This window comes from Columba livia, chromosome 13 (genome assembly GCF_036013475.1).
Source record: "Columba livia isolate bColLiv1 breed racing homer chromosome 13, bColLiv1.pat.W.v2, whole genome shotgun sequence".
Taxonomy (NCBI): domain Eukaryota; kingdom Metazoa; phylum Chordata; class Aves; order Columbiformes; family Columbidae; genus Columba; species Columba livia.
In genome coordinates this window covers 12,762,735-12,784,304 of record NC_088614.1, presented here as the reverse complement: position 1 = coordinate 12,784,304, position 21,570 = coordinate 12,762,735, and the positions used below count along the sequence as shown (strand labels likewise).

At 48.1% G+C, this 21,570-nt stretch overlaps 2 protein-coding genes across 15 annotated transcripts in view; both read left to right on the top strand.

Moving 5' to 3' along the window:
- The window catches only part of NLRC5 (NLR family CARD domain containing 5), a 46,595-nt gene extending 29,333 nt beyond the window's left edge, over positions 1 to 17,262 (top strand). For 2 of the 5 annotated variants that reach the window (XM_005512638.3, XM_021301389.2), the window contains exons 33-48: positions 294 to 380; positions 834 to 914; positions 1,478 to 1,561; positions 1,958 to 2,041; positions 2,686 to 2,769; positions 3,429 to 3,512; positions 3,605 to 3,688; positions 4,736 to 4,819; positions 5,177 to 5,260; positions 6,065 to 6,148; positions 7,196 to 7,279; positions 8,251 to 8,334; positions 8,488 to 8,571; positions 10,460 to 10,543; positions 11,647 to 11,730; positions 12,844 to 15,054. In XM_005512638.3, coding sequence (XP_005512695.2) covers positions 294 to 380; positions 834 to 914; positions 1,478 to 1,561; positions 1,958 to 2,041; positions 2,686 to 2,769; positions 3,429 to 3,512; positions 3,605 to 3,688; positions 4,736 to 4,819; positions 5,177 to 5,260; positions 6,065 to 6,148; positions 7,196 to 7,279; positions 8,251 to 8,334; positions 8,488 to 8,571; positions 10,460 to 10,543; positions 11,647 to 11,730; positions 12,844 to 12,925 — 1,342 coding nt within the window. In that variant the 3' untranslated portion in view covers positions 12,926 to 15,054. Of the gene's footprint in view, positions 1 to 293; positions 381 to 833; positions 915 to 1,477; positions 1,562 to 1,957; positions 2,042 to 2,685; positions 2,770 to 3,428; positions 3,513 to 3,604; positions 3,689 to 4,735; positions 4,820 to 5,176; positions 5,261 to 6,064; positions 6,149 to 7,195; positions 7,280 to 8,250; positions 8,335 to 8,487; positions 8,572 to 10,459; positions 10,544 to 11,646; positions 11,731 to 12,843; positions 15,056 to 15,193 lie in introns of those variants that run through there. The other 3 variants (XR_010465973.1, XR_002426637.2, XR_002426638.2) reach the window with 3 other exon arrangements.
- A 139-nt stretch (positions 17,263 to 17,401) lies between these two features.
- CPNE2 (copine 2) overlaps positions 17,402 to 21,570 on the top strand; it is a 47,967-nt gene continuing 43,798 nt past the window's right edge. For 3 of the 10 annotated variants that reach the window (XR_010465974.1, XM_065029162.1, XM_065029158.1), the window contains exon 1: positions 17,402 to 17,553. The gene's annotated coding sequence lies outside the window, so the exon portion shown is untranslated. Of the gene's footprint in view, positions 17,567 to 18,405; positions 18,540 to 18,707; positions 18,898 to 21,570 lie in introns of those variants that run through there. The other 7 variants (XM_065029159.1, XM_065029163.1, XM_065029164.1 and 4 more) reach the window with 7 other exon arrangements.

Sequence of the window (21,570 nt, the reverse complement as noted above, 5' to 3'; positions counted from 1 at the left end):
CACCTGAGTAATGAATTCTACATTTCTCCCAAATGAGTTTTGTTAGAGCCCAGGGGCCAGGCTCCCTCATTGCTGTCAGTGGCAGGTGGGAGGGATGTTGATGTTTGTGTCCTCTGCAGGGAAGCTGGGCTGCTTCTCTGTTCTCAGTTTGCATTGTCTTCCTATGTTGACATTATTCTGATGAGCAAAGCAGCCTTTCCATGTGTGTTAGAGTGCTGAGCACTCAGCTGACAGAGGCAGAGGTGGAGCTGTGCATGTAAATAAAGCAGAACTGCCTGTATTCTGCTTTGCAGCATAGAAGAGCCGTGGGTATATACAGAAAGTGTCACGAACCTTCTTGACCTGGCTGTCCAGGCATATGGAAACGTTACTGAGATTGTGTAAGTAGCACTTCAAATTCTGATATCTTTCAGGTATTTTTATTTTAGCCTGATACTTTTAAAGAAATGAGATTGAAAGCAGCACTTCAACTTGATCTTCTGTTCTTTATTCACTGTCTCCAGTGCATTTGTAACCTATTAGCCAGCTTGAAGCAAGTTTGACCCAAATGTCTGGCAAGTAGAAGTGCTTAGAAGGTTTGTTGTCACACACCTTAGAAAGCGTAGTGGAAAGGAGACCATATTTCTGGTCTCCCTTGGAAGAAAGGGTGCCCAGATTAGGCTGGCTTTGGAACAAGCTTAAACTGCAAACCCCTTCAGAGATGGATGGTTAGCATCCATGCACCAGGATAGTCCAGTCCCACCTGGTCCTCCTGATTTTTCTTATAGAAAACATCATTGCTTTCCCTCAAGAGTTCACAGGCTTGTGATGTTCTCTAATCTTTACCTTTCCAGGATCTGTAAAGATAAAACCCTCTTCCAATTAGGCGTAAAGTTCCCACACTGCCTGGAGAAAGTGGAATCAGTTGTTAGCAGGTGAGAAAGTGACCATTTATCATTATTTTCTACTTGTTCTGAAACTCACTATGGGACGAAAAAATACCTTCAGAGTGTCTGAGGCTCTGGTCTCCATGGGTTCAGTCTCAGAGTGCCTCTGCGCCACACGTGGGGAAGAAATGTTATTCACGTGCATGTGTTTTTTTGGACCGTCCTCCTTCATGTCCATACTAGACCTGCACAAGGTAAAAAAGATCTACCTCGCCTCCCCGCAGGACCAGGAGTGCTCAGGAGACACAAGCACTTTGAAGACTTTTATGACGTGTTGTCTCCTGCATGAATGTGTGGAGAGAGAACAGCATTGGTGTCTTTTTCCCATTGTGTAGCTGAAGAAGGCAGCAACTGTCTTCTTGTGCAGCTGGGGAAGGGCTGTGTTTCTCTACACTGGACTGTGCTGTAGATGGGATATAGCAGGAGAGCCAAGGGTGGGCACTTGCAAAGCTCTGATCTGTTCCTAATCCTGGCCCTAAGGGGCACCAGATGCTGCAGTGGGCATCTGCTGGTCAGCCCTGACAGTCGCGTTGTGTGTTTGTATCCTGCAGACTGAATCTGTACAAGCCAGAAATTAAGCACGCTCGCTTCTACCAAAGGGTTCATGAAAAATGTGCTCAGCTTCAGGAGTTGAGGTGAGTTGCCAGGCATTGTAGAGGATTTTTGGGGAAAGAGAGTAACTTGTCCTTGTGTGTGCAGGAGAGCAGACAGCAGGGCAGGGGAGAGGCCAGCACAAGGTCCCAGTCCCTGCCCTCTGGGTCCCCTACTTAGAGTGTTTGAATGGAAAACAGAAAAGACCCACAGAGCTAGTGGCTTCCTAGGGTGTCCTTTGAAGACATCTGAATGTGTCCTCTGTGTCAGATAACCTGTACTCTCTTATTGTGGCTGGGAGCTCCTGTGGGACCTTGTCAAGTATCAATGTCATGACACTTCTTCTGTGTCCCAGCACTTATGTGCTTTGGTTATGGGCTTGGGGCAGACCTTTTTTTCATCAGTGGACACAGCCCAGATATGTTGTTCTGTTCTTGCAGATGGTCTCATGTTGAGCTCCACAATGTTGAAGCAGAAATGCTAGTCAAGATTTTGCTGCCTCTTCCAGAGCTGAAGAAGTTTGTGTATGTCCCCAGCTGTGTTTTTTTCCACATCTTTATCGTTTACTCAACCCTGTGCCTCACCCTGATCCTCTCTGAAATGCTCTTTGTCTGCAACATGGTCACGGCTCTGTGATCTCTCCTGAGCCATGTGTATGTTGCAAACTTCACATCTCTCTGCAGTTCATGCTAAAGGTAGTTATAGGGGAACCACGTGCATGGCTTGAGGTTTTTCCTCTTCTCTGTTTTTTGAAGTGAAACTAATTTGAGACTGAAACCTTAGCTCTTGTTTACATTGTAGGTAAGTTTATACCACCCTACAGTGTAAAAGAGCTTTTTTTCTGATATGAATAGCATCCAGTCCTTTTTACGGCCCTCTCCAACTGGCTGTGAGTGACAGGCTGATAATGGGCATCTCTGCCAGTGAATGCTGGGGGTTGGTTGGCACAGGCAGAGACTGTTTGGTAAATGTGCATCCTGTGTTTCAGAGATCTCTCTGAACTGCTCAGTCCTTGTAGTCCTGTACCCAGGAGCTGTGGAAGTATCTCCAAACCCACTGGTCCCTGATGTCTGTGCTGGCTGGGGCAGTGTGCCTGTCAGCGAAGTAAACTCCTCTTTCTTGGTGTGCTGAGACCTGACCTTCTGATTTGATCCTTGCTGTTTTGCAGGCTGACCTCTAGCAGTATTAAGCCAACTGAAATTGATGCCTTAATCGTGGGCTTCCAGAATTGCCAGGCCATTGAAGAGCTCAAGTGAGTGTTTTACCAGGCTGTCCAGAGCCTACCAGGTCTTTTAAGAAGCTTTAGTTAAACTGCAGCCTTGCTTCTGCCTCTACTGGGGACAGATATATTTTTCCTGATGGCTGGAGGACTTCATGTAGGGAAGAAGCAACAATTCCTTTTTATTTGCAATGAACAATGAGTGAGAGAGACAGAGATCAGTGGTTTGTGGCAGGGAATGTCCAGTGGAGAAATGAAGTGTTTTGGGTGGTGGTTTTTGTATCATGTCCCAGCTGGGTGGCAGTGTTTCCCATGCAGCCATCCCAGAGCCAGCATTTCACTCCTGGGGGGTGATCTGGTGGCCTGCAAACAGAGACGGCTTTTCCAGGCAGCTTTCTGATACAAAGTGCAGCTGGACCCTGTGTGTGTTGCTGTCACGAGAGCTTTGCCACCTTGTGGCCTCCTTGCTCCAAGAGGGGCTGGCTTCTTACTCCAGTGATCTGTAATTCTCTTGTATTTTATTAGGGTCTAAACACGTCCGATAGAATAGCACTAGGGAACAAAACTGAAAACTATTCACAGGATTAGAATACACTCCCACTTCTCTTCCAGCGTTGTTCTGCTCTCTGCTCTGAGTGCTTGCTCAACTGCTAGTGGATAGTTAGTTTTTCCTGTGTTATTTCATCTTTTAGCCTGGGCTACATGGAACTCAGCAGCGTTGCCATTCCCACGCTTGTGCTGGGACTTAATGAAATGCCATCTCTGAAGAGGCTTATGTGAGTATGTGACTACAACTGGCCTCTAGCCTGACTTGTGATATTGAATAACACTAACTTAATGTCCATTTCCCTGGGGATGTTGTTTCCAGCTTGAACCACAACAGTATTGGTAATGATGGCTGCTCCAGACTTGCCGAAGCCTTGAGGAATATGCACTATGTGGAGGAAATCAAGTAAGTTTCTAATTTCTTGCAGTCTCTCATCAGCAGACAGGTGAGCACTAGTACCATCATTTGGAGAGACCCAGATGTGCTTATACACGGTGTAACAAAAGCAGGAAGGTTGCAGAGTGCTCATGTGTGAGGTGCCTTGGGCTAGAGGAAATCAGAGCTTAATGTTCAGAAGAGGAGAATTTGGTTTAACCCCCCTCTGCTGCAGTCACCTAGAAAATGGATGAAACAGCCTCTGGATTTAATTCTTCTCTGGAATTCCTGGGATCCAGAACAGAGCCAGAGGCCCATTTCTCTCTTGGGAAAGCCTCAGACCCATCACTTCCCTGCTCTGAAAAGATCTGAATTTAGAGCCAACCCTAGGCTTGCTCTGCTTTTTTTCTTCTCTAGCCAGATTCTGTCCATTCTCCACTGCAGTAGTCTGGAAAATAATAACCAGCTGTTGCCTGTCTTGGTATTCTGGCTGAAGTAATTTCCCACCTGTGGCAGTATTCTGACATTGGGCCTGTGGGAAATTACGAGAATCAACAATGTGGGAACAAGCATTGGTGGAAAAACACAAGAAGCAAGAACTGTATACTGATTGATACTTTAAGGCCAGAGGGATTGATACAGGACATCAAGGACAGGGGGGTAGCTTGTGATAGATCAAAAAATGCTTTTATGGTAGCAACTTTAGTGGGAACACAAAAAGTACCGCTTACGTAATGCATAACTTAGCAATTCCGTAATGCTTGAGCAAGCATCCTAGCAAGTATAAATACAATCCTGAATTTGTAATAAATGTCTCTCCTTGCACCTTATCGAGAGCCCGTGCCTTATTCGCTATACTCACCCATTAACAATATCCAGTGATTTTGATTGTTCTTTGCAATTTTTTAATGCCTCATTAAGAGCTTTTAGTCTTTGATGAGATAGTTGAGACAAGCAGCTCTTTGATTCTGCTGCCAAGGTCAGAGGTATCATCCAGCAGATGGGAGATATTAAAATAAGATCTCATACTTTGCCTGACGCTCAGCATTTTCACAGCCTTTCCTCTCTTCTTTAAAGTTTAAGCCACAACAAGATTGGAGATCCAGGCCTGATAAATCTAGCTGCTGTCCTGCCGGCAATGCAAAACCTGAAGAGAATCGAGTGAGTCCCTTAGTTTTGTTTGCAGTGATTTCGGTTATGGCCACAGTTGGTGGGGAAATCAAAAACCTGGAAATGACCTGAACAAAAGAAGCAAATTTCCAGTTCTGTCTGGGAGAGGGAAAACTGCTCCTTCCCGCAGAACTTGCAGGGGCAGGAGTGATTCGGTACCTGACAAAAACATGCTACAAATCCCCAGGTCATTTTACAGAGACCTGTGTCTCTGGACACACCACTGCAGCGCTGCGTGGCCCGTTGCTGCAGAGACCCAGGTCTCGCATCAGGCAAACAGTGAAATATCTTAAACTGAAATATTCTGGTTCTCGTTCAGTCACTGAGAGCCTTTCATGCTTATTTTAGCCTTTCAGGGAACAGTCCCAGTCCTGCTGGAGGGGAAAAGCTGATGGAAGCTCTTGCCTATTGCAAATGCATTGAGGAGCTACTGTAAGTGTGTCATTGCCAATGCCCCTTCAGGAAGGTGGGCAAAAATGAAGGCGTAGAAACTAGTTAATGTGGCTCCAGTAAAGCCAGAATCATTTTTACCACTGATTCTTCTGAGAACTGGGTAAAAGCTCAGAGCTACATGGGATAGGAATGTGTGGGAGGTTTGGGGATTGCTTGTTCACTGCAGTCTTCTGGACATTCCCAAGAACTGTACAGCTGAATCTGCAGTTTAATGGCCAGTGTCACAGGTGTACGGGCTGTGCAGTGCATGTGTTGCCTATTAAATCAGCATTAATCTATATGGCTGCAAAAACAGAGGGAAAATGACAAATAGAGGTTTTACTCAGCCAGATTTATTATCAGTCATTCCATTGCAGACTAGTTTATAGAACAAATGTGCCCCTGACATTAATTAAAGAAATAAAATTTTAAAAAAATTCTGTTAAAGTGCTGGAGCTTCATACAACCTTCAGATTACAGCATACTTAACTAAGGGCACATATTAAAAAGTGTGATTTTTGGTGTAATCCAGCTCAGGACAAGCCGGTCAGGAAGGGAGTTCAATGTGCTGAGAAGTGCAGGCCAGTTTTATTTCCCTGTTTAATTCCTGCTGCAAGACTACAAAACTTCCTTGTTCATTCCTCCCACTTCCACAGTCCTTTGAATCGTGGACATTAGTTCCTTTAAGCACAGTCCCGCACATGTGTGGGTGAGGAATGGGGGTCACAGATACATGTGGGTGACACACAAGTGAGAAACGAGACTCTGTAGTTCACAGTGACATTGCATTTCTGCTTCTTCCAGACTGTCAAGGAATGGTTTTGGAGACAAGACAGCAGTGAAACTTGCCCTCTGTCTGCCTCACATGACCAACCTCAAGACCCTGCAGTAAGTGTCAGCGTCTGCCCCAGAAAAGCTGGATGTCCTGGGAGTATGTGGGGTGGTTGAGAGAAGGCATGGAAGCAGGCATGGACTGCAGTGCTGCACTAGTCTCTCATTTAGACATTATTTTAAGTGTCTCGGGATTGAGAAACCCTCCACAGTTATTCTGCTGCATCAGGTCACATTAGCTATTCTTGTACAACTTTAGAGATGAACCAGGCATTGTATATACACTAAAGTAACCCTTAACATTGGTTTTGAGTGTGTGAGATTCTAATGCTTCTGGCTGTCTTCTTGTTCTGGTGTAATGTAAGCATAAATATGAGCATGTTTTTGTGGTCCTTCACTGTTTTGTGCAGGCACCTCTGGGTCATTTTTCACCCTGAAGTCACTGGTGTTACATTTTTAAAACTTTTGTGGGAGTCTTTCCAGGGCTCTAGCATGTAGGACTTTCTCACACTGTTTTACAGTAGCAAAGTGAGAAATCGGTGAGTTAGGAGAGCTCACTAGGCTCAGCCTAGGGGTGCATTTTCCAGCCTGTGCCTAAGGTATCATCAAAGGATATCTTAGAAAAGGAATCCCAGTGGAGAGAGACTTCAGTCCTCTGGGTAGGTTCTTGTCTTCACTGGAAAGGTGTTGGGAAGTCTGCAGACACGAGGTCCCATCCACTCTTTTTCTCAAGACTGTTCCTCACTCATCTCAAACCGATCCCATGTGCTCAGAGCCGGAGACAAACTCCGGTGGTGCTGTGCAGCCTTTGCTTTTGCAGTGACTGTGCTGCTTGTTGTGAGTGTGGACAAATCCACTGAACTTGCACATCCCCAGGACTAAGTGTTGTTGACAGCAACAGGAGCTATGTGACGTGCTGGCCCCCACTGTTGCCTCCCTGTTTTCCAAGCCCCTTAGTTCAGACTTACCCACAGGTATCTCAGGTTATTACCAGCACCAGGCACTGATTCAAAGATGTAGCAGTTTTCTTGGCAAGTTAAATATGAGCTTTTGTTACAGCTTTATTCTAAAATAATCCCCCAGTGCTTATGTTTCTTTTGTTAGCTTGCAGAACAATAACATTGGGCCAGCAGGAGGGATGGAGCTGACCACAGCCCTGGTGGCCTGTGGGCTGCTGGAAGAGATCAGGTAAGGCCATGGCAGGTGCACTTGGGATGGTGCCAGATGTATGGGCTGGTAACACTCTGCGGGTGGGAATCATTTTGGTTCGCAGGCCTGAGACTGTCATGTAGGCTCTGTCCACGCTCAGGGTGACTCTGCAGAGGACAATCCAGGACAGTCCCTCCACCTGTCCTCGACACTTTTTGTAGGATGAGAGGAGACACTCTCTGAAGGCCGCTGCAGTGCACTGCCTGCGGGGCAGCTTAGATCACTTTAGATGTTAAACCTGTCTGCGAGTGCTGTTGGCTGGGATTTGTGTAGCCACCTGCTTTTGAACTACTGTATGCGGTAACCTGGGGAGTGACAGAATTTCTAAATAGGGAACTGAAAGAGTGGAGGTGATGTGAATTAACTCTTCCTGCTGGACCCGTGGTGCCACGGTTCTTTGTTATGTGTTTATTGTTAAATAACAAGATGAATTAGGGCGTTGGTCATTTGGGTGTGAGATATGTTAGAGTATGGGTGGTATTGACGTGGCTTGTGTTTGCTGGTAGGTGAGAACAGACCAGTACAACCTGGTAAAGGCTGGAAACTGCTGCCCCCTGAGCTTTTGAGAGTCATATATTCTTCCCGCTCTCCCTTACCATCATTTCTTCTCAGTCACGCCAGCCATTAACTCCAGTATAACTTCTTATTTCCCATTTCACATGCAACACACAATGTGCTGCAGATCTGTCCATCTTAGCCACTGGCATAAACCCACCTTACTGTCTGCAAGCAATTCACTGCTGAATGGACTTATGAGTTAGAGTGGCCCTGTCATTCCCATTTTACCAAGCCATGTGCCAATATGGGCTGTCCCTGCTGTCCAGAGTCCTCTCTTAGTCCGAGTACTAGTTACTGACTTGCTAGTTTGCATAGTTAGGTTTTGGTGGTGACTTTTCTCTGACTGCACCTGCATTTTCTGTGGCCACTCATCTTTTCCGTTGCTCTTACAGTTTATCAGAAAATGACCTTGGAGAAGGGAGTATCCGTGCCCTGTCCGAGGGGCTGCCCTGCTTCCAACACCTCCGGAGGATCGAGTGAGTACCAGGGCGCCGGCGGCTGCCAGGCAGAGCGTGGCTGGTTTGGTGTGTGGCTTTGCCAGGGCGGCAGTGCAGCAGATGGTGCTGGTGCCATATTCCCTGCCAGTTCTGACATTGTGCCCTCTGTTTTTTTTCTCCCTGCTGCTTCAGCTTGAAACTCTGTGGAATCACTGATGATGCTTCAAAATCACTTTCTCGCAGCTTCCAACAATGCCCTTCCATAGAGGAGATAACGTGAGTGTGGGAATGGATGGGGAGACCCTTCAACACCCAGGTCACTCTTGTTTCAATGTCTGCTCTTATTTTCAACTGCAGTACATTTCTGATCCTACTAAATACTTATTGATACTTACCACTGAGTACTTTTTAGTGATAAATTTACTAGTAATTTACTAACTGATGAAATTCACTGCTAAATTCTTTTTGATATAACTAACAACTTAATGGAAGCTGAATATGAAGACCTGAACAGAATATGGAGGAAAGCACTCATCTTCAAGCTCTGCCCATTGTCCTTGGTCTTTTAGCATCTGCTTTGCAAGGCAGGACAAATTCCTCTTCTTGTTCTCCGTGGTCCAAGTCTTGCCTCCATTTTTTTACAAGGTGGCCACAGTTGTCTCTCAGAGCAGAGCAGAGCAGAAGCTTCTCTGTGCAATTGTGGAGGCTGAATTGAGAACTCTGAGCAAAGTGAGTTCAGCCTGGAGATGAACAGAGTGTCCCACCAGCTGCAGTCTTGCACTTCACATTGGAATATAATGGGTTGCTCTGAGGTGTGGATGTTCAACATGTTTTCAATAAACAGCAGAGATGGGCTAACTACCCTCTGATGTGTCTTCACCTGCACAGGAGAACCTCAGTGAGAAACCTGCTGGCTCTTTAGTAATCCCCACTGTGGCCAGCTGGGTGACACTCGATTGTCACGCTACTCTTATGTGCTTCAGTTCTGCAAAGTATGTGTGGATGGTTTGAATGAAATGATACCTGGGTCAAAAGCCCACCAGACTTTCCTTGCCTTCCTCCTGAAGGTATTTGTGTGGAGATCACAGATCTCTTAGGACTCAGGGGATTAGGTCAAAACCAGGATTTTATTCTCAGGCCCATGAGAGGTCTGGCAAGAATCCAGTGGAGGAATGGGATGAGCAAAGCAATATTCAGTGCACAGGTGTGTCACTTGTAGCTTGGCACTAAGAATAGTTAATCACATGAGGAGTTACTACTCCTGCATTACTAACAGATAGGCAGGTTCTCCTTTAATAGCAGTGTTAGGAGGGGTCTTGTCTTATCAGTGGAGGCACATGTGAGTTATGTCATTGGGAAAGCTGAGTGACACAGCGAGGAATATGCTGATACCCATGAAATCCCAGAACAAGCTGTGAACTTGTTTGATGGGAGCCCCCAATTCTTGAGCTGGATCCTGTCCTTTCTTTTTTTTTTTTTTTGGCTCCTATGCATGATATAGAAATTCTGGAGTTCCCCAGATGTGGGCAGAGAAATGTCTCTGTGGGGTGGCCCTAGGATCATTTAGCTGAGTGGTGTAGTGAAGCACTGATGGTGCTGTGTTAAGTTTTTGTTTTCCAGGTAAGAGGGAAATGGCTGGGCTGTTCAGCCAGTGGGAAGGAAAGGATCTGAAGAATTTTCTCCCTTGCTAATGTGCCAGAAAGTCAAAACCCCAGCCTTTCAAGAGCCCTGTGTGCTATCCTTTGAAAGAGCTCAGGGTCAAAAGGCAGCTTTAAGAGCAGGTCAGAGAGGCATATTAGCTGCTGCAATAGTTTAACACCATCAGCACAAGGAAGAGTCGTCCCGGAATAAAGCTGTGTGCTCAGCAGCCTTTTTCATCTCTCGCATCTCATTCCCTGGGCCTGCAAGACACTGGAAACAACCACGGTCCCCAGGCCCTGTGGGAATACTCCCTAGTGTCTTACTGTACATTAAAATGCCTGGTGAAACTGAGGAAAGTCCGCAACATTAAGTTTGTGAATGAGAGGAACGTTTACCTGCCACGATAAGAGGGCGATAAGCTCTTGTAAACAGGCTAATCTGTGAGGTGGTTGTATCACAGCCCCGCTGTTCTTCCCCTGTGTTTATTGACTGACTCACAGTTGGGATTTCTTGTCTGTCTTAGACTGTCTTGGAACGCCCTTGGTGATGGAGGAGCCCGAGAGTTGGCCAGTGCTCTCCCAGAGATGGAAAAGCTGAAGATGTTAGAGTGAGTACAGCCCTGAGAGCAACCCCGGGAAGAAGATTGTTTTTCTGTCCTTGACCCGTCAAGCACAGCACATCCAACAAGGGGAGGGATGTTAGGAACACGAGACAGGATTTTGCAGCTCAAATCCTTGCTGAGCATTCTTGCTGCATGCATGTAGGGCCAGCCTTGCCTGGGTGATACACAGTGCAGAGGCATGCTTTTATTTAAGGTGTTTGCAGGGTGTGTATCTAAGCAGAAGCTAGTCTGTGAAGGCCTCTTGTTTCAATCAGGGAAGACAAACTGCTATGTCTAGAACACGACTTGTATCACCTAATAACCTCAGATGAGCTGCTTCCTGCAAACATCTCTTCGCTGTCTGGGATGGTCTAGATGGGTACCATGTTCAGAGAGCCTTCCTTCGTGAAAGCCTGCAGCAAGGCAACAAATCCATCCCCAGGATGGAGCAGCCAAATTGTGGGTGTTAAGGCCCACAGGAATCTCAGATGCAGCTGGATCTGCAGTGCAACCAGCAGCTGGGGTCAGTGTCACCAGCTCATGTGCTGGCCTGGTGGCATCACAACCCAACCCTGTTCCATGAAAGAGACCATCATCTTCTGCTCAGGAGCTGCTCATGGAGCTTTCCTTGGCTCTTTGGAGGACACACTGCATGTGTCCTCTATCTTTCAGCTGTGAGAAAATATTCATCTGTGGGTTGTAGGGTGAGGAACTGAATTTTGTTTGCCTTGAGCAAGGAAACTACACAGTGGAGCCTGGCTGATTTACAAGTACAAGCAGGAAGGTTGTGTCTGAGGCAGGAGAAGTTGTTACTAGCGTTTTCTGGCACCATGCTCATGGTGGGATCCATTAGAGTGCTGGAAGGGCAAGATATGAGCTTACAAATGCTGTTGCTAGAAGGAGGTTGCAGGGAGCAGTGCACACACGCTTCTTGCATAAATATGGCCACAGTCATAACAAGGTAAGGCTGATGTAAGTTATATGGTATTGCTGTGTTTGTGCAAAGCGTAGCTTTTCTGTGGCAGGAGAAGGAGCCAGTGATCATTCAGCTGTTTTCCACTCTTAATTTGCTTATGGTTTTTAAAACTCTCTCTTTGTTTTTACAACAGTCTGGAGAAGAATCGCATTGGCGCCTGTGGGGCCACAAAGCTAGCAGAGGAACTTGCCAGGTGCCCGGAAATTCAGTCCATAAGGTGAGCAGGTATCATGGAGCTCTGTGGCTGGTATTGGCTCAGCAAGGGAAGTCAGGGTGACTAGTTTTGGGGCAGACGTGACCAATGCTGGCCTGCTCCCCTGGGTTAGCTGGCAGGGAATAGAATATTGCAGGGGATGCAGACGCAAGCCAAGTAAGTTGAAGGTTTTCTAGGCCAGCTCCACCCCTCAGAAAGTCCTGGGAAAAAGCGACAGACGAGCTCACTGGCATTAAATGAGGCAAAAATGAAAACCCAGTTGTGTAATGTTCCCATCAGGAGGTTTTTTGCTTTTCTTCCTGTAAGTTTTCTTCCATTGCATCTGGTTTCACTTTTGAGATACATTCCTGCCCTGCCGCACTCTGTCCTGGGATCCGTACCTTGCAGATATTTGGACACCTGATTTTCCCGCTCTTTGTCACTGCTGCTCCAAACCCCATGTATCAAACTCCACTAGAAAACTCTTGTAGGAGAGACCCATTCATCCTTCACTCATTTGAAAAGTCACTCTTCTGAGAGCATCTCTAATACTTTTCTGGTAACAGAGGTTCCAGAGCCAAGTGTCTGCTCCTACCTGACCTGTCTCTTTGGCCTGAAACGGGCTCTGCCTTCCCCAGTAGTGAGAGCAGCCCAAGAGCAACCACTGAGGAATGTTTCTGGTCCTGGCTATGTCTCGGGGCCCCTATGTGGTTGCTCAGGGTGGGCACAGCACACAGTCTGTCTGCCTCCCTGGAGCGCTCTGCTTTGCAAGGTACTGCTTTCCCAGTATGGGAAGCTTTTGGGTGGGCTCCACCAAATGAGGTAGATGAAGAGGGGTGGCTCACGTAAGTCATATTGCTTGTGTGTGACTGAGTACTTCCTCTGCTTTCTGAGCTCCTAGTGGCCTGAGGGCTTTCCAAAGCCTTAATCTCTTTCCCAAGACAGGCGAGTCATCTTGGTGGGCAGGCAGCTGCGGGGTTGCTGCTGTCTCGCTCAGGTACAGCTGTACCTCGCTCCTGTCTCACTGTTGGACCTGCTTTGGTGAAAACCCAAAGCTGCCTCTTCCACTGTCTTCACTGTGCCACCTCCTTGCTCACTGCACCTAGTCCTACAGTAACACGTGTTCTCCCGTTGTAGGTTGTGGGACAATCCAGTGCCCGAGGGCCTTGCTCAGAATTTGACAAGCCAAGACCCAAGACTCTGTTTCTCCTTCTACTAGTAAAGAAAAGCCCTCGCCTGACTAGGAATTGCACCTTGTCTCACACAGCCCTCAACAATTGCACTGAAGAACCCAGGAAATCAAAGCTCCTACAATTAAAAACTGTAGCTATTTGGTCTTCCTTCGTTGCACTGAACCGTGTGAATGCTTTGTGGTGGTTTGTTTCTCGTGAGCTTTTCTTGTGCAGAAAAGCAAAAGACTCTAAAGAATCGCTGCTGAGCAGGCAGTGTTCTTGCTGTACAAACACTGAAACTCTCTCCAGGAGGATGACATGCATCTACTCAGGCATTCAGAAAGCCAACAGGGTATTTAATTATCTTTAATCAAGATTACAACACCCACAGGGTGTTCCAATAAAAGAATTCACATCCTCTAGGAGAGGATGTAAAATTATTTATAAAATTGTAAGATGTTGACCTTGTTAGAAATGCACTCAGGCTGTTTGAAAATTGTGGATAACTGTATGTGAAATACCTCTGTGATTTTTAGGCAAGCACTGGTTATATGTATTTTTGTTTGCTTCATAGCAGGCTTCTTTTCATACAAAATTGCCTCAGTTTCATAGTAGAAACTTCAGGACTTTAGAAATCTCAAATCATTCCCCTCAAATAATATTTATACTGTGATAACGTGGAAAGGCTGATGTCACCATAAATTTCACTGAGAAACTTCAAAGCAGTGAGGTTGTAAAACAATTTGTAAGAAAAATGACTATTCTCCGTGAGACGTACACTACTGAGTATTTTCACATGGGGCTTTAGTAGACCTTTGTGAGTTTTTGGAAGATTTGATTGCACTGTTTGAGGTGAAGCAAGGGATCACTTAGCTTGAAGCACTGACCACATGGAAGATCCTTCAAGCTTCTACCATCCCCTGAATCCCAAAGCCACTGTGTTGCTGGGTGATGGATGTTGGAACTGTGAGAACTGGAGGGAGAAGATTCCAGACACCGAGTTGGCTGCTTCAGCTGCCCTTCGTATGTGTGGAATGCCAGCTTGCATCCTTCTAATTATTTATTAACTTGTTTTATCATGTTTTCCTTATGTGTAAATATTTAATCCTTGTAGTGGGTTTATTTATGGACTTTTGTTTACGGCACTGTTTGCCTGGAGAGGTGTAACTGATGGAAATGAGACAGAAATGCTGGTCCAGCAAACCTTTGGGCAGAGGATGTGGAGAAATGGTGCCTCCTATTCCTGTCCTTATTTAAAAATCAGCATTAGGCTCTGTGAGATACTGATATTGTTGCATAGATGTAGGATGCATTTTGCAGAGACTGCGCTCTGTAAAGGGTTTAAAGCAGCAACAAATTTTAAAAGTTAGCAAAAGTCCTTACCAGACCATAATTCAATAAAGTAATCAAGTACTAGAGATTCAAACACTGGAATTTAGGAAAAACTTCACCAAATGTGGCTTTTATTTTCATTCTGTATATTCAGATCTAGTTCGCAGATGCAAATCTTCCCAGCACCCAGCAGAGGAGCGGTGTGGCACAAAAGGCAGCATGATCATGTACCAAAAGGCCTCTCAGGGCCATTGGCACGTCACAATTTTCAAGGTGAGCGTGTTTGTCAGGTGGGCTCTTCTCTGCCCCTGCTCTCCTAGGACTTCTTTTGGGAGTACAGGAGTTTGGACAGAGTTTGCAGTGACAGTCTGTTTTGGTCCAGGCTTTGAGCTGAAAATTAAATCTTCCTGCATTTGAAACATCATTTTAATAGGACTGTGTGTGGTAAATAATAGAGGCTGAGTTTTACTCTGTATGAAGAAGCAGAGTACTGGGAGTGGACTTTTTAGTGCACTTGGTGATGGCCACTTTGTCATCGTCCATAGCATCCAGAGCCTTTTGCTGTTACCACAGGCCCAGGTACTGGGGGAAAACCAGACAATATCGCTGTCAGACAGATCTTTGTTCAGCTTCATTGTATCGTCTCCTATAGCCACCCACTCCTGCATTAGAATTTGTTCAGGTGTTGCAATAATTTATTTTGCTCCTTTACTGGTGTTAAATGTTCCTTCTTGCTTATTGTTTTTCCTCCCTTTTTGTTGAGGAATAAAATGTGCTTTAACTGAATAAGTAAGAATACCGCTTTGATTAGTGCTTGACTTTTCAAGTCAGCTTGGTTTTCTGGGTCTTGGATGCTAACCCTAAATGGTTGCCTTGGGTAGAGCAGCCACTGTTTGGTTTAAGGCACATTGTTGGTTTGTTTTCCCTTGCAATGAAATGCACTATTTAAAAAATAGATGAGACCTGATATTTCCCCCCTGCAGCTCCCCTGACTCCTGAAGTGAGGAAGCGTACATCTGCACCATGAGGTACAGCTGCAGTGCATCAGAGAGTGCCTCGAATCCAGATGCACACCTGCATTTCTCACGTTCTTCCCCAAATTCAGGATTAGCTCCCAAACACGTGTCTGTCTGACCCGAGAGAGCTGCCACCCCAGCGCAAGCCCCAGGGAAGGGACTTGCAAGATGTCACAGCAACTTTTTGAGAACACCAGGTGTCAGCAAAACCCCAAAAATAGGAAGCAGTTGTCTGTAGTCCAGTGATTTTGGCTAAAAGCGGGCTCTGTGCTGTCTTTTGAGTGCGTGGGTTGCATTTAAAATATATATATATATTTGGATTGAGTTGTATGTGAAACACGAGAACACAATTGGTCCTAAGTTTGTTTCTTGCACTGAATGCCAGGGACTTTTAGGCCACCCTTCCTCATTGTGCTCCCCATTTCATTTCGTTGCTCATGTCCATATTCCAGCTTGTGTTCACATCTGAAAGTTTCCAAGGGGAACCTGGAGGATTTGTGTAATTTTTGAGGGATTAAATGAATCTTCTGGTATGCAGGAAGACATCAGGCCGTTGGGGATTGTGTGTGAAGGCTGAATACCAGACCAATTTCCAAACAGATAATTAACGTGGTCCATTTTTAGAGCTGTTACTATTACGTTTCAGATTTATCATGGTCCAAAAATGGAAATGTATCAGGATGCTCCACACACCCCTATTGTTTCAGGCTGCCTGCAGTCTCTGAAGACAATGTCTGAGCTAGTCAGTACTGGTTTCATACACAGAAGGGAATTTGCCCCCTGAGACCAGATCTTTAGAAAGAAATACAGTGCTGTAAATAAACACGCTGCTGGAGGGCGATGAGGAGCCTGGTTTTTGTGCTAGGAACAGCCAGAGCCAGGCTGGGCCAGGCTTTTGCACGCAATGGCTGATGTCTTGTAGAGCTGGAAACACAGCCGCTGTTCCCCCTCTGCTAAAACCAGTTCCAGCTAAACCTGCCATGACTTGGAGGCATCCTGCTGGGCAGGAAAGAAAACATAGGAAAAACTGATTTTTTTGAGAAAATGGGCACATTTGCATTAATGAAATACTGTCTGCCTCTGCCTTTTTCTCCACAAAGTGACATTTTAGGCCATGGGCATGGAGGCAAGAGGGCAGGTCTGGCACAGCCCCTGGTTCTCCCGCTGAATTCCTCTTTCAGGCGCAACCTCATCCTTTCCTGTGATGGTTTCTGGCCAGATCTACATGGAAAGAAGGTGTTTGCTCCTAAAAACTGGGCTCAGCTACTAGGTGGATGTTGCCTGTGGTGTCACCTGTGCTGAGCAGGAGCGTTTGTGACCCGTGAGCCTGTCCTGTGTCCCCAGCCCCGCTCCTGGGGTGCTGGGAAGGGAGCAGGGCTGGCAGGGGGGGAACCTCATCCAGGCTGAAAACTGACTGGGTGCTTTCAACCTCTTCTGGCTTAGACAGCTCAAGCTGGAGGAGAGGGGAAAGCTGGGCAGGGGCAATACACTACTTATTTTACCAGTGATCTTTAAAAGCACAAGCGGAGCCTGTAGCAAAGGGCTCTGTACAAATGCAGACAGCATCTTTTAGCTGAAGCCTCAGAGGGAGGCTTCTTGTCTTATTACCCTGTGTCCATATAAAAAAATATCTATATAAATATCCCCAGTGCTTGATGATGTGGCTGCCAAGCGTCAGGTGAGGCTATTAATGGTACGTTGGGTGCAAACCCCAGTGGCGGCAGGCTGGGACGGGAATCACGCTGGCTCCCCGGGCCGAGCAGGGTGTCGGGGGGTGCGATGCTGGCCAGGCCCGTGGCGTGGGCTCCCCCCAGCTCTGGGGCAGCATTGGGCACTCACCTATTTTCCTTGTTTCACCAGCTTTTTCCCACGGGAAGCAACATCAGCCAGAGCCACCGCAGGACACAGCGTCCCGACCCGGACCCTGTGCTGGTTTTGACAGGGTGATGCCAGCACCGGGAGCACCCACAGTTCGTGGGCAGGATGGGCCCCGCTGGCATCCAGGCAGCACAAAAAATCCTGGGTTTGGGTTAAAAGCAAAGGGCGATGATCCAACAAAGTTATGTTTTCATTCTAACTGGCTGGGTTTTTTTTTTTTTCCCCAGCCTTTCCACGCCTCGTATTTGCTTTTGTGCAAAGAGTGAAGCCAAAAAGCTCGTCGGGAGAGGGGGCAGAATGGCCGCGCCCGCCCCCCGCCATCACCGCCCACCCTCCGCCCCGTTCGGGGCGGTGATGGCGGGGGGCGGGCGGCGGGCGCGGCCGTGGGGAGACGCTGAGCCCACGGTCCCGCGGGAGCTGCTCGGCCCGGCCCGGCCCGGCCCGCGGCGGTGAGTCCCGGGGGTGAGTCCCCGCGGTCCCGGGTGGAAAGGGGGGCGCTGAGTGGCTGACACGGGTGGCTGAGCCAGCCCCACGGTGGGATCGCTCAGCGTGGGGGGGTGGGGGGTGGGAGCCGTGGGGAGGTACGGGCGGTGAGCTCCGGTGTCCCGCTTGGAGGGTCGTGCTGCTGCGCGGTCAGTGTAACCACGGTGTCAGCCCCCGCATGGGGACCTGCGCGGCAGTGTCCCCACCGGCTTGTCGTGGGGGTGCGTGGTGTCCCTGCTGCCCTCCTTCTCCTAGGACAGACCCTCCATCCCCCGGGACAGACATCCCAGCCCCTGGATCAGACCCCTCAACCCCCAGAGACAGAGCCTTCAACCCCTGGATCAGCCCTTCCATCCCTGGATCAGCCCCTCGACACCTGGGACTGCCCCCCACCCCATCACTTTACACTCCCCTTCCCCAGCCTGTGCCCCTTTCTTCACGCACGGTGTAAAAGTTGTCCTACCCGTCCCCACTTTGTGCATCCACATCTGCTCCCGAAGATGCCAATCAGATCTGAAACCCCCCAAAAAAAAGAAAGCGCCAGGGCCTGGTGACTTCACTCCCCAAGGCTGGGGATGTTTGGTTGGGGTTTTTCCTGGCAGCTGCTGCAAGCGCCTCTCCTTCTCCTCCAGCATCGAGTGGCGAGGGGGGTCTGGCCAGCTGAACGCTGGGGAAGTGCAGAAGCGCTTCTTCGGAGCTGTTTGCAGCCCGATGCTGCTCTGGCGGGTGGTGATATCCTTCATGCGGCACATTTAGGGGCACACCGAGAGGGTTCACGCTCACGGATGGGCTGCCCCTCTCTTCTTCCCTGTGCCCAGCAAGACACCTCGTCCTGTGAGACAGCGACAAGCTGTTTCGCTCAGCAGCGTGAGGGTGCTCGGAGGATGGCAGGCAGGGAGATGTTTTCCCATCAGCTCCACCAGCCTGAGGACCTGATGCAATAAGTCTCCGGGTGAGTAACCCTGATTTTGGCGAGAGGCTGGAGGATTTGGTGGGCAAACACACCCTTCAGAGCTGGTCACCACAAGGAGGGTGGAGCAGGAGCTGGAGAGGTGAGCTGGAAGCAGAGCGGTGGCAGAAATGTCTCTGAAGGGCTGGGTCCTTTCTGCTGACTCCCCAGGAGCCTGAGCTGCTTTGCAGGAAGTAATTGGGAGGATCCTTGTGAACCTCGAACCCCAGGTTTGAAGCCTCCTGGAGGTGCACTTGAACCTTGCTGGAGAAGCTGGAGTCAGAATCAGGCCAGTGCAAGCACAGCTCAGTTTCAATATCACTCTCGCATCTCCGGCATCGGCCTCCTCCTGCCAGCCCAGGTATGGGGAGCTCTCACGCTGCCGTGAGATGCCTCTGTGCTTTTTCTGGGTGTTGGAAAATGTTTTATTATAGTCCAGAAGTCACATCCCATTGTAGCCTGTGGGGGGGCAGGGAGCAGAGCGATGGGAGGAGGAAGGCTGGGAACAAAAACTCGGGGCGTGTGGAAAGGATCTGTTTTGATGAAATGAGTTGGTGGAGGATGTTTTCCTGGAGTGACCTCGGGAAAACGCTGCATTTGCTTTAGTTACAGCTGTGTTATAGCCTGGGACATACATTTTTCTCATGATGTGCGTTTTTTTTTCTCTGCTCTTGCCTATGAAACATTCCCATTGGGATAGTGTGGAGGTGAGGCACCTAGTGAAGCTTCCTGGTGTCTCAAAAATTGCACCTACCCGTGATGTAGGCAGCCCCTAGCACTTGCCTTGGGTAGACAAGTAGCCCTGGAGCTGCTCTTGGAGAGCCCGGCACCCCTCAGCACCCTGGGGAGGGGGTCTGTGGGCAGCCTGCCTGCGCCGGCACCGTCAGCATGTGCCCCGCGGTTCCCAGGACCTGCTGGGTCAGGGTCGTGGTTTGCATCTCTCAAACAGGGTGCAGACATCACGCTGTAGCAATGTGAGGGTGGACAGGGTTGTACGGCTGCTGGTATTATTTGAGACGCTGCCTGTCATGCTTCTCCCTCACCGCTGCCTTTTTGAGCTTGATCTAAGGAGAAATGAGATCATCTAGAGCCGCATCAGCACGTCCTGCCCTGGGGACATCCTCACTCCTGGGGTCTGCGCTGGTGGGCAGCGAGGGACCCTGTGCCGGTTCCTCGCGATCCGGTGCATTTTGTAAAGCCCGGGGACCCTGGTGCCTGGCCAGTCTGTGCTGGAGCTGAGGGGCACGGGGTTTCCAGTATGGGAGAATCCTGTTTGGGTTCCCTGCTGGGTTTTCAGCTGCATGTGAAAATGCTCTTTGCCCTGGAGGGGGTCTCTGCTGTGCATCCCCTTACAGTCCTCATCTCTGCTCATCCCCTGTCCATCCTGCTGCCTTGCTCTAAAATGGGGTTACGCAGCGCCAGAGCGGCCACCAGCTACCCCCAGGTTTACCAGTCTGCCCACTGGTATGCTGGAGTTGCATCAGCTTTGTTAGTCTTTTAGCAGTCAAAATGTGGTGTGTGAAGAGTCTGGGAGGAACAACACCTTCTTTTGCTCCCAGTACACCCAGCAGAAAGAGTTTCCCACTGACTCCAGTGGAAACCTCCGGCTGGGGAAAGCTGGCCGGAGTTGCTTGTACCACCATAAATCAGGGCCTGTTCTCCAGGAGCTGTCGGTGTGCCGAGAACGTAATACCCGGCTAATTGATGAAAAAGCAACGCTTGCAGTCTCCCGTCCTGGTTTGGGGTTGCCAGCACTCATAAGGAGCTCTTTATGTGAGAGCCTTTGCTTGTGTTCAGAGGCAGGGCAGGGGGAAAGGAGAAGAAAAGGTAAATTTTCTGAAATGGTGGAATAGCCAGGTGTTAAAAATGGTGCTCCTGGCAGGGTGCAAAACCACAAAACAGCGTGAAAAAAAATAATGGAACTCATTCCCTCCCCGCCCCCCCGAAATCTTGCAGTTTGTCTTTTAAACCTCTGTAAAATATTTGTTGAGGGACCTGAGTCATCACTTTTTGCCGCTTTGGCTCGGTTTCCTGGTAGCTGGTTTTGCAAGGATACTTGTTTGGATCACAGGAGCAGGGGAAAAAGTAATTCCCAGGAACTAAGGTGAGTTTGGAGATCATAATATTATTCTTAAAATATCAGAAAAACAAGCAGGTGTAGTATTCAGCAAGAAGGGCTCCACTTTCTGTCTGCCTGCTGCTTTTGCTGAGGCTTTGGGTCAGATTTCTCTGCCTGTAGCCAGCAGGACAAAACTTGCATCTAGAATAGTGTCCTTCCCCCCAGCCCTGGATTTTCCGTCATCACATGGTTCTAGAAGCCGAGGATTCAGGAAGAAACATCAGCTGTCGTGAGGCTGATTTTAAATATGAGACGAGCTACAAATGCAACTTTTACTGTTGAACAGCAAGTCCAGTGCTGTGCAACCATTTAAACAGAGTTTTACATTCCCTTGAGCGGTGTCTAAAGCTGTTGGGAAGGAGTCGAGAATTTATCAGACGTAATTCTCAATGTAAACTGCTGCATTTTTTGGATCGTTGGCATACAAATCGGTTTCAGGGCAAAGCTTCTCACGTCAAGCAGCAGCATCTCTCTGCTGCAAATCGGGCCAAAAACACCCAGTTCTTTATGAAAAGCTCAGATTGTCACGACAGGAGTCGCCTCTGTGCAGGATGCAGTTGGGCTTCAGGCCCTGGGGACATCAGTGGTGCTTTCTGTAGTTTGGTTTCAGCATTGCACATGACTACTTGTTAATTAATATTTATTTACATTACCAGGGGAAGGGCTCTGAAGCTCTGGCTGCTGTGGGGATGAAATGGTGCATGGATGGAGGGACCTGCATGTCCACCGCTGGCTTTCTGGCTGGCACGCTTGTAGTTTTGGCATGTGGTTCAGTTAGAAAGCAGTTGAAGGTATTTCTCATCACTTCAGTGCTGATTTTTCTTCCCCTCTCATGTGTGATATATGGGGTTGGCTAAAAATAGGAATTCAGTTAAAATTCAGAAAGCCAGCATTTTTGTTTTCAGTAACTTAGAA